At 38.9% G+C, this 11,391-nt stretch overlaps 1 protein-coding gene across 2 annotated transcripts; it reads right to left on the minus strand.

Annotated features, from left to right (window-relative positions):
* Nucleotides 1–8,460: 8,460 nt before the first annotated feature.
* On the minus strand, nt 8,461–11,112 carry LOC148100319 (uncharacterized). Of its 2 annotated transcripts, none has more exons than XM_087848778.1 (5): nt 11,011–11,112; nt 10,158–10,274; nt 9,861–9,982; nt 9,554–9,750; nt 8,461–9,442 (listed from the first exon to the last, which is right to left on the minus strand). In XM_087848778.1, the coding sequence occupies exons 2-4, from the start codon at nt 10,252–10,254 to the stop codon at nt 9,556–9,558; spliced, it is 414 nt and encodes a 137-aa protein (XP_087704904.1). In that variant the 5' UTR covers nt 10,255–10,274; nt 11,011–11,112; the 3' UTR covers nt 8,461–9,442; nt 9,554–9,555. The 2 variants fall into 2 exon arrangements, with proteins under 2 accessions (XP_087704904.1, XP_087704903.1); XM_087848777.1 differs by having other exon boundaries at nt 9,550–9,750.
* Nucleotides 11,113–11,391: the final 279 nt, after the last annotated feature.

Consider the following 11,391-nt stretch of genomic DNA (forward strand, 5'->3'; position numbering starts at 1 on the left):
GATTGTGTGTACAGTGTCTCTTTATGTCTGTCTCCACGTTGGGTGAGTGTTGAGTAATTGCTTATGAGAGCATGAGGGTGGGAATGGATGTTTGTATCTGTGTGTCCCTGTATGTCTGTGTCTATATGTCAGGTTGGGTATCAGACACCACCTCTCTGGGGACATCTCAGGCCCTCTAAGGTATGGAGGCCTATCTCCCCCACCACTTCCCCTGCCAGTGGCAGACGCCCTCAGACATCGGTGCGTTGGTGGTTCCATGGTGTCCGTGGATGGGCGCCCAGGCACACACCGGCTCACTCCTTGGTGGCTGCTTATCAGGGCCCCCCCCACACCCTCTAGCAGATCATTACATGAAGGAACCTTTTAAAAACAAACGCGTCCATGCTCACAGGTGTACACACGGGTGATCACACACACAAACGACACCCTTTTTGGCTCCTACCTCAAAGCACACTGTGCGCTGTTGATCTTACGTGCTGCACAATAATGTTTAATATTTAGTATTTACTGTTATATTCCCATATATCATCATGATGTTGTTTATTGTATTGCTCTCATTTTCTTCTGCTTGTTTTCTTTTTTCTTTCTCAACAGGTGATCCAGGTGATTGATATATGTATTTTTTTTATCTGCTTATTTAGTTGGTTTTTGTTTTTTTGCCCTTTATCCCCGTCCCTCTTCTCCGCTGTTTTCCCCCCCTCTTCCTTTCTCCCTTTTCTTTTCCTCATTCAAGTCTGTCCCGTATCTAGCAAGTGAAAATAAAAAATAAATAAAATAAACAATAAAAGGTGAATCAAATAGCCCATTACGGCAAGGCTGGGATGGTCAGTTTGGTAAAGTAAATCCGTTGGGCATCTTTCTTCGCCTTTAGACAATAATTCTGATGGCAAAAGAGCCAAACGGGACAGGCAAAAAAAAAAAAAAAAAAAAAAAAAAGATACCAATAAAGAAATACTGTCTAAAAAAAAAGAAAAAAGAAAGACACCTGCACATCGAGGCAGTCAGCCTGGGCGAGTCCCCTCACCCACATCGGCTCCAGAAGAACTCTGCATTGTCTAACAATGTTTGAAATTGTGTGTAACAATTTCAAACTTTTCTCCAGATCATCATGGGAATGAGCCGGTGTAATAAATGGGCTTTGTTCACTGTTTCTGTTAGGTTTTGTAATGTTGATTGTCATTTATGCTTAGAAATATCTACTTATATATGCTTAGAGTTTTATAATTAGTTTTAGATTGGTAGAGGTGTTTAATTAATTGTGTAGTGATAGGATGTGTGATCTTTAGCAGGCTGCAAAGGCTTGGTGTGCATTCCAGAGTGTTCTGGAATCCACACCTACATCCTGGGAGCATGGGAAGAGGTCGTACCTTGTTTTATTGTTTTATGGTAGGATAAACGTAGCTATATCTGTTTTAGGCTAAGTGCCTTTTGTTTAGGTGAACTGCTGGACTTTCCAGACCAGTAGGTTTAGGGAAGTCATTTATGGGGTCACAATCTGACCACACACACACAGGCAAGGTACTCTTTGTTTGTATATAGACGTCGTATGTTAATGAACCGATGCATATTCATGTAACCTCAATAAAAGAGCAGTGTTACGGGGGAGCGGACGAGAGCAACTGGGGTCAAGCGAAGGAACGGCGTCTCCCGTGCACGAGAAACATGAAGAACTTTGCCTACTCGTGTCTTGTTTGGCTGTGTAGTAAATTGTCCTTAACATTCCAGCAAATAGGTTTATGCTACAAACCTATCAGTTTCTGTAACAGAATCCAGATGAATGAGTTCTTTTTTCTAAATTTCACATTCCATTGGTTTGTGATCAGCTTTACAAATGAAAAACTGACTGCATCGACTCTTTTCTGGGAACTGCAATTTTTTGGCCATTCTCTATTAGCTGTATTTTTGGGGAATTTCAGGTTGCTGCCAGTAGCCATCCAGTCTGCATAACTCATTTGTAACATTTTCAAGAAGACCAGATAGTGCTTGATAAAAGCTTGATTCTGTTTCTTTGTCTTGTTCAGACAAAGAATTATGGCATTTTATGGCAAGGAAATGAAAGAAAATTTAACGTCCTGAATATAATCCAAACTTTAGCCATTCGAACCAAAACTCCATATAAACTCCGATAGTCTTAGATCTGTTTGGAGAAATGTGTTTTTGTTGGATTGCATCTACCAGTTTAAGTGATCTGATTGTGGTTTCTGGCATCAAGTCCATCTACCTGGGAAAAAATATTTAGAAAAGACCACTATAGAAAATGCATTTTAGCACATTTTAAACAACAACTGTTGACCAAGCTGCTGTACATTTAAGTCAATCAGAAGAGATAAAAACATAGGAAGACATGATCGAATTTAAGAAAAAGAAGCATAAAATAAGAAAAATCGAGTAAGAAATAAGATAAATAAAAGTAGCACAAACTCATTCTGATTTAAAAGCCAAGGAATAAACGTGGGTTTTTAGACGGGTAATAATTTATAAAGTAATGCCTTTCTTGATAGCTTACATAAGAGTTGAAGAACATTCCTGGAGATAATGCTAATTCAGAATTTTGTTTAAGCCAGTCTTCGTTCCCTACAAATAAGTAGGGAACCTTGGAATATGTGGCACAAAACATTTGGCACCGCAAAGTGAGACTGGTTTCACTCTTCACTCATCACATATGCTTGTTCAGTACTCCTTGGTGGTAAATTATCTTTAAGATGTTGGGGTTTTTTTTTTCAGTTGGCAGTGACATGGCTCTGTTTCAGTCCAATTCACCGTCTTTGCCTAAACCCAACCAAATAGATGGATGAAATGACTGAAAGTGTACACAGATGCAGGTTGTTTTTTTATGAGTTTATTTGCCTTTGCAAATGAGTTAAATAACAGTAAAGTCAACGTTTGCATGTTTTCTGATGAGGGCGAATTGTAAACATAGAATATTTATAGAGACATCTCAGTTTCAGCTTTATCAGCTTCCGCCTTATGTGTCATATGCAAGTTAGCAAAGGGTCAACATTGTAATGAAATGTCTTTGATAACAGTATAACAGACTCTCTCTCTCTCTCCATATCTATCTATCTATCTATAGATAGATAGATGGATAGATAGATAGATAGATTCTTCTGTGTGCATCATCTGCAGCTTCTGTGTGCATCCGGTGAAGTGTGGTGTGTGTTTAAGCGTTGTAGTTGAGGTGACAAATGGCTTGGTGGTAAAAACTGTCGTCTTGTAGTCCGAGCAGACAGACTCCTGTAACGTCTGCCAGACGGTAACAAGGAGAACAGCTGGCGTGCTGGGGGCCTGTGGTCCTTAATGATGCTGTGGGCTTTACAGAGGCACTGCTGGAAATAAATGTCCTGAATGTCCTGAAGCCTCATGCTTGTGCTCTGCAGCCTTCGCCACTCTCTGTAGTGGCCTTTAGAGCAGCTCCCATACCAGACTGTAATGCAGCCCGTCAGCAAGCTCTCGATCGCACTCCTGTAGAACTTTGACATGATGTCGGCATTCATGCCAAACTTCCTCAGGAAGTAGAGTCGCTGGCGTGCTTTCCTGATAGCAGTGTCTGTGTGAAGGGTCCAGGAGAGATCCTCAGTGATCTTGACTCCAAGGAATTTAAAGTTGCTGACAGTGTTGCCAACTTAGTGACTTTGTCGCTATATTTAGCGAGTTTTCAGACCCCCTAAAAAAAGACGTGAAAGCGCATATCGCTTTTACTCTCAACAAGCAGTGGGTGCTGTAACGCAGTCAGTTCTTCTTTTACTCTTATGCTGTTTTGTGGATCACAAGGTTTAAAACTACTTATAAACACACACACACAAAGTAACTCCACCAGAGTGCTTATTTCGGGTCACTTTTGCCGGTCCAAGCCGGGGTAAAGGAGCAGGGTTGGAATTGTGACATTAAAACAACAATAATTGCTAAAAGAAATTTAATTTGTATTTCTAAATAAACTCTAAATGCATTTAGGATGTTTTTTACTCACTTTATGTCTCTTCCACGATGTTATTTCTCTCTCCAACAACATAGGTTACATTTACATTAGCATGACCAATTATGCAAATTAGGTAATGACGTCATTTAGCGACTTCTAGTGACTTTTAGGACAGCCAATAGCGATTTTCCTTACTGAGGAGTTGGCAACACTGGTTGCTGACCCCAGTTCGACTGTTTTAAAACATGTGCACACCAGTCCCAGATATCCAGATGCACTCATTTTTGGCATTTTTTGTCATATCCTGACTGCCTGCAGGCTTAGACCAACTGAGGAGCAGGTCCACAGTCTCAACTTGTTCATAACATTTAAGATAAGATAAGATGACCTATATTAGTCCCACAGGTGGGAAATTTGTTTTGTTACAGCAAAAGTGCAAAGTTATGTAGCAGAAATTAGAAAACACTGGAATGCAATAAAATACAATAGAATAAAATAAAATACTATATACAATAGAATAAAATAGAATAGAATAATATATACAATAGAATAAAATAGAAATACAAATACTATATACAACTGAGTAGGAAAATACAAGAATACAACTCGTCAGAAGAAGAATTGCACATATAGCATTTACTGCATATTAATAAAATACCAATAAATGTTCCCATCACAAGTAATAAAAAAAGAGTGATTTAATATGTGTGAAATGTGTCCACACCCTTCAGAAGGACGCATGATTTTCCTCACAACACACTGTTCTGATTATACACCTCTCTGAGGGCCTTCTATGTCAGGTTCACATGCTCTGTGGGTGGATGAGTGAGATAAAGCACTTCACATCCACAGTAAAGTAAGGTCTGTATTGGTCAAGGTGGCAAGCAGTGTAACATGTAATTTTAAGGTTGATGGAAGAAGAGTACATAATTGGATTTAGCTTGGATTAAGGCCTTTTTTCCACTTTACAGCAGTGTTTTGTCCACTTGTGGCATGAGGAACTTTCCTGTTTACTTGCTGTGGTTTGTCACAGCTGAAAGTTTATAAGGGTGACAGCTTTCAAACAACATCTATCCAGTCTCCCGTTGTTTGTTTAAGTGTGTCCCAGACGTTTAGTGCTCAATTTCCATTTAAGGGCTAATTAGTTTTTTAAAAAATAGTTACAAAAGAAGCAGGTGTCTCTGGAGGTAATGCTGTTCACTTTCTGTTCAGTTCAGTTTTATTTATACAGCAACAAATCACAGCAACAGTCGCCTAAAGGTAGCACTGAGGTGTGGAGCTCTGGCATTTCCTCCTTACTCCTTACACTTGTGCAATAAAGTAAGCAATCCACATGCAGGCTGTTAGGATATAATCAATGATTTTACAGCAAAGAAAGGATGCATGCAGCTTTTAAACCGGGAGGATCAAAGCCAGGCTGTTTTTTATTGACGGTGGGGAAAGTAACACCTTCAAAGAACGCTTATCATTTTTTCAAGTGATAAACAGCGAGTTGGAGCCATGGCACTGAAACAGGATTGTAAATGTAAAATAATAAAAAAATAAAAATAAAAACATGTTATCAAAAGTTGAGTCCTAATTTTAAAAGAGCCAACAACCTACAGAAAGTAAAATTCTTGATGAGTCAGACTCAGAGTAATATTTAACTGTGTGTTGCTCCACGCTGTCTCGTCTGGTTCCTGCAGGGTGACTTCTATCTTTAAGCCTTGGTGTTATCTGAGGCATTGTGCAATAGGTTTATTAGCTTCGTTTAGTTAACACTGTTATATGAAAAAATATCAGTCATTATTATCACCATCATAAAGTCTGAATTAAAAATAAAATGTTTACAGTATGTATATCATAGATGGATGCAGCTGCCATCACATCTTTATTGAAAATTATGCAGTTTAATATATCATTGCACTCTGAAATAAAAGCATAGTACAAATGAGTAGTTGGAGTTTAAAAAAAAAAAAAAAAAGAAATCATGGAAATAAATAAATAAATAAATCCTAAAAGCTTTAGTTAAACTTTAATTAAAGGTGCAAACACTAGCAGAACGTGCAAACTCCACACAGAGGCAGATCCCTTTACTGGTGTAATAATGTCATTTCAGGCCCTATAACAAAAGGATTTCTCACATATGGAATGAATAAAGTATTTTTATCTTAATTGCAGCCTGCAGCACAGTTTTCACTCATGCTTTCAAATGAATTATTTTTGCTGTGATCCATATGACTCCCAAAAACATTTTTTGGACAGTCAGTCACCTTCCAGTTAATATTAGGAAGGGAATTTAATCTAAAAATCCCAACATTTATAAACATAAATAACTGACGTTTAAACGGTGATTTTAAAATTGCTTTCAAGAATTTTAACATTAAACACTGTAAATGAGCCCTGTAACCTCGGCCATGTGTTTTGCATTTCTTTCTGCTGAGTTGCAGCGTAACATTCCAAGTGGTTCCAAGGTTCATCTGAGGACCTGGTGAGATCCAGCTGGTTTTGTGTCCTGGAATGTAAAACCTTAAAGCTGAAAGAGCGCACACTCTCTTTTTACCATCGTCACTGTCCGAATACGTATGAAAGTTTTTGTATACGTCCAGGATTATCCTCAGGTTTGAATGGTTATAAAACAATAAAAGATAGAAACTGTAAACTCTGCCTTTACTTTTATGGCCATTTTTTTTAATGCACTTTGAATTTCTCATATTTGTTTAACAATAAATGCATAAATGTATGTTTTGTTTTAGGATGCTTGTTATGTTAAAGAGTGACAGCTACACAAAAGCACAGTGGCAACACGAGAGAGGAAACTGAGGCCGACTGGAATCTAACCTCACTCACTACACATAAATAACTTCGTACCTAACTACCCGTGTAAAGCACTCCATCAAGAAGAAATGCCTGTTTATTAAGACAAGAACCTTCAGGAGTAAACGTTGTGAAATGCATTCATTCTTTTGGGTTTGGGTGGATATATTGAAGTATTAAGTTTCACTATAGCTGGACATCACTAAATATTCACCATAGACATTTTTGTGGAAAAACAAACAAAAATAACAGCCGCCCAACAGTTTTGCAACAACGTACTTACTAGTTACACAAATGTAAGAAAATACTCTTTAGCCTCGATATCCACTGTTGACGCATGCAAAGAGCATTTGAGGAACATTTTCACATTCAAGGGAAACTCTGCTGCCATGAAAAAAGGTCAATTTACTGGCAGTGTGACATTTTAGCTTTAAAAAGAAACCCCTAGCCGGATGACCTCTGCTATTCGTCACACTGAGCATGTTACATAGATACAGACTACTCATGGACCAGAGACTGCGACGCTGTGCCTGTACTGCAACCAGGGAAACGGGAAACGAAGCATAAAGCTCCCAGTGCTGTACTGTGTTGATCCAGATTCGTATTGCAGAGTTTGTGTCTGTTCTTGCAGCTCTTGGGATACGGAAAAAATTATGAGGCATTTTTTGGGAGCTCTAGTTGTCTTCCAGATACTTACTGCAGGTTGTGCTATGCTCAGTGACACAGTCTGCCTGGATGGAAAAGCCACCTGAACAAGCAGAATTCATCATGAAGAGAGAAGGTAAGACAATCCTCAAGATGAATGAGCACTTAAAAGACTTATTCTTAGAGCCTGGAAATCACCATCTCCTCCATTGTTTGGGGTTTGGCTACGTGAGATGGTTGCATGTTTGTATATTGAAGAGGTTCATTATTGTCTGGCTGACACTCATTTTAAGTTTGTTGGAATCTGGGTCCCTCTCAATCATATTAATGAGGATTCAACATAAACTTTAACCCATTTGACTGCACTTTGTGTTTGTGTGAAACTGCACTTCTGCTGGACCCTGATTCCTTCCTGGACTTGTTCCCCACATCTTCTGGACTTGGTGAACTCTCTGTTGCCCTGTCTAACATGGCTCAAGAGTTGGGAGTTTGCCTTGTAATCGGAAGGTTGATGGTTCGAGCCCCGGCTTGGACAGGCTTGGTCGTTGTGTCCTTGGGCAAGACACTTCACCCGTTGCCTACTGGTGGTGGTCAGAGGGCCCGGTGGCGCCAGTGTCCGGCAGCCTCGCCTCTGTCAGTGCGCCCCAGGGTGGCTGTGGCTACAACGTAGCTGCCATCACCAGTGTTTGAATGGGTGGATGACTGGTTGTGTAAAGCACTTTGGGGTCCTTAGGGACTAGTAAAAGCGCTATACAAATACAGGCCATTTTAACCTGACACAGAAGATGATCTTCTTTGGACACTGGTATTTCTTTGAACTTTTGATTTGTACTGGCTAATCTGTGTATTTTTTCTTTTCTTTCCTGTTTTCTTGTTTGTTTGTTTTTTTCCCTTTTTTTCTGTGCTTGAATCTTATTGTTTTTGAATCTTATGTCCTTTGTCTTGTGTGATTTTATGTAACTTCAAACTTAAAATCTTATAAATAAACATTAAAAAAAAAGATGAATGAGCAGTTTACTCACTTTGGCAAGAACTGCTTAAAACTAGTAAGATAATAAAGTTCTAAAATAACACAAATGAGAAGCAGACACATGGCAGCAGGGGCGTTTTTACACTTTATTTTCCACCTTACAAAACAGAAGTTGTTTATCTTTTATGATTCTTGTCTTCTCAAGACAAAATGCAGGAGCGAAGGAAAAAGACCCAACAACAACACAAACCAACAGTAGACCACATTCCTTGGTGCGCCACATATTACTGACGGCAGTAATAACTATGAACTTTTTGCCAGGGTCGTCAAACCTCTAAAAAACCTCGTGTACTGCAGCCAGCATGCTTTTGCCGCCCTTCCTTTCTTATCATGATAAATTCTGCTGCAGTTGTTTCCTTTGTTATTCAAGCCAAACATTTCAGAGTGTGAGACCAGGAAATTAAGTTTAGGTATGTCGCTGTGAACTTTTCCATATAACAAAAACAAGTTTCACACCAACTTCGGGCGCCACAGAATCTGATCATATTAGGGGCTAACGACTCATATCGTACAAAAACGTGGTGTGTAGTGCTTTTTCCAAATTCTTCACTATGTTTGTTGTGGCGCCGAGAACAAACCTTTGTCGCTGAGTGTGGCATGCGAAACAAACAGAGAGTGTATATTGCAATCACAGGGGAACGATGAATAGGAAAATCTAAAGAATTGGGATTTGTAATAAATTCTTTTTTAAAAACATATAGACGACGTTTGTACAGTTTGAGATTGGCCAGTAGTCTCATCCCTTTGCACCACCTGCAGTTACCTGTAGTTTGTAAACCTGTAGTTTACAATATGAAAAAAAGAGCAAAGTTTTATTTTGTGCTTTTACCACCCAACCCAACTACCAAAGCATTTTTCTCCCTATACCAAGAACACAAAATTAGCCAGCCAGACTAATCTCCAGTTTGTAGCTCTAGTTAGTCCAGCTACTTTATCAAAGCACAGCAGGAAGAGAAAGTTCTGCTTGGATTCAGCTAAAAATAAACTGTCTTCCTCTTCAGTTTGTAGACAGAGCAGATTGTAGTAAATGTGTGCAAAAGGCTGTTGGCGAATGCCTGCAGGACAAAGAGCACACAGAGGAATAATTAGGGAAGGCTGCTGCAAAGAATGTGATTTGTTCTTCTTTTGAACATAAAAAGAAGAACTAAGTAAACTAACTTACATACATCTACTTTGCCTCATCTTTGACTTCAGCCAAACCCCGCTTGGTGTCACTGAGGCTGAGGCTGCCTTTCCGGGATATGCAGACGTATTTCTGCGGTTGACGCGCAGTTTTGAGGCTGTAGTGTTCGCTGCCTCCATAGTTGTGCTTCTCAAACCAGTACTCCACTGAGTCACTGTCCAGCTGATCCAGCTGAACCAGCTGTAAACAGATGAAGCAGACGTAGAGATGTAAAAAAGTCTACATCTGTAGTTTTAGATTGAATGATCGACAGGGAGACGGAGAGAGAGAAAATGCATTGTTCTATTTACCTCAAGGGAGTGTTTATCCCCCTTTAGGAAGTAGTCTTTCACCATATCGTCACGGTTCAGATTGAATTTAAAAGCTATCCAGTTGTTTGTGCGATGTTTCTCTATGTAGACCGTTTGATTATCTAAAAAACAAACAAACAAAATAACATTAACTTTACTTCTTTATTGGTGACACAATAACCCATTTCATGCAATAAATCAGTGCACATATAAAGCTATCAGTGTAAACAATGCTGTTTCCTGTTTTTGGATTGCCACTTAGACAAATCTGAATGATTTTGCTGTTAAAATTCTTACTTGTTTGGGAGTCGACAGCACACAGCTTGAGTCCATCTTGAAATCTCTGGACTTTCACAAACTTCCCATCTTTAATCTTCAGAACACGTGAATTCATCCTGTCGGCTCAGAGGGGTTCTGGCACGAGGAGGAGAACGTTAAGACCAGCAGAGATCTTAAACAGTAGGAGGTACACAGACTGGTCTCCTTGTTCAGTAATTTGACTTAATGGGATTAAATGGTTGTTCCTAGTGCATGAATGCTTTCTGGAAATGATCTTAAGTTCCTTGCAGCTTTGAAGGTTTCCAGCTTGTGATTTATTTCTGTGATTACTGATATATCCAGCTTTAAAATTAGAGGATAAGAGATTTAAAAAAAAAAAAAAATCCTTTCTTGAATAAATTTCTTATGGAGAATGAAACAAACAAAAAGAGAAAAATAAAATATGATGCAGGGGGACATTTCAGCATATTGATCATTTGAATTTTGCAAAAACACATAATAGCACTCTTAAATAATAATAATAATAATAATAATAATAATAATAATAATAATAATAATACGTTTAATGTAATATTTATCTACTTATTCAGCTTCTTCTGGAGTCTGAGTAGCTAATATAACAGATTTTTAGCTTTTATTGAACTATTACCAAGTTGGAGTCTTGAGTTATGAAGCCCTGTGTAAACAACAGCTATTTCACGGAGAAAATCGGGAGCGCATGACAAATAAACCTTCAGATGTTTTTTGCAGCGACTGCTGCAAAAAATAGAGAGTGCAGTGCAGCCTGCGTTATTGTTAAACCACTTTACTGCTGTTATAAGAGCTAAAGAACGCTGTTGCGCATGCACAAATCAAAGCACCTGTGACTTACCGGCTGTGATGATGTCTGAAGTAGAAGCGCAGTTTGTAACTTTAGCCTGCAGTGCCGGAAAGGAGACTTAAATAGGAGGCGAGTAATCTGTGGGTCACTGCGCAAGCTTGTGACGTGGGAGTGCTGGACGTGGGAAACTGCTCATATGTATGAGCAGTTTTATATTTTTATTTATATATATATATATATATATATATAAGCAGTCTGCTCACCTAACTCACCTACCTCAGCTTGAATTTACAGTGCAATTTACTGATTTCAGTGTACTCCTTATTGTAATCTCAAATAAGTTCAAGATAAATGTGGAGATTCAGAAAACCTAGAACAGGTGAAATGGATGTTGATTTTAAAAGGGGAGAAGACCGATGTTTAGGACGTAAC

The sequence above is a fragment of the Neolamprologus brichardi genome, chromosome 12, assembly GCF_056152115.1.
Source record: "Neolamprologus brichardi isolate AB-2024 chromosome 12, ASM5615211v1, whole genome shotgun sequence".
In the NCBI taxonomy this organism is placed as follows: domain Eukaryota; kingdom Metazoa; phylum Chordata; class Actinopteri; order Cichliformes; family Cichlidae; genus Neolamprologus; species Neolamprologus brichardi.

What these genes read in the sequence shown, in the direction of transcription:
- LOC148100319 (XM_087848778.1), bottom strand. Translation starts at nt 10,254, where the DNA reads ATGAATTCACGTGTTCTGAAGATTAAAGATGGGAAGTTTGTGAAAGTC. An exon ending in TGCTGTCGACTCCCAAACAA is followed by an intron (nt 9,983 to 10,157) that starts GTAAGAATTTTA and finishes TTTGTTTTTTAG; the next exon opens with ATAATCAAACGGTCTACATA. An exon ending in GGGATAAACACTCCCTTGAG is followed by an intron (nt 9,751 to 9,860) that starts GTAAATAGAACA and finishes ATCTGTTTACAG; the next exon opens with CTGGTTCAGCTGGATCAGCT.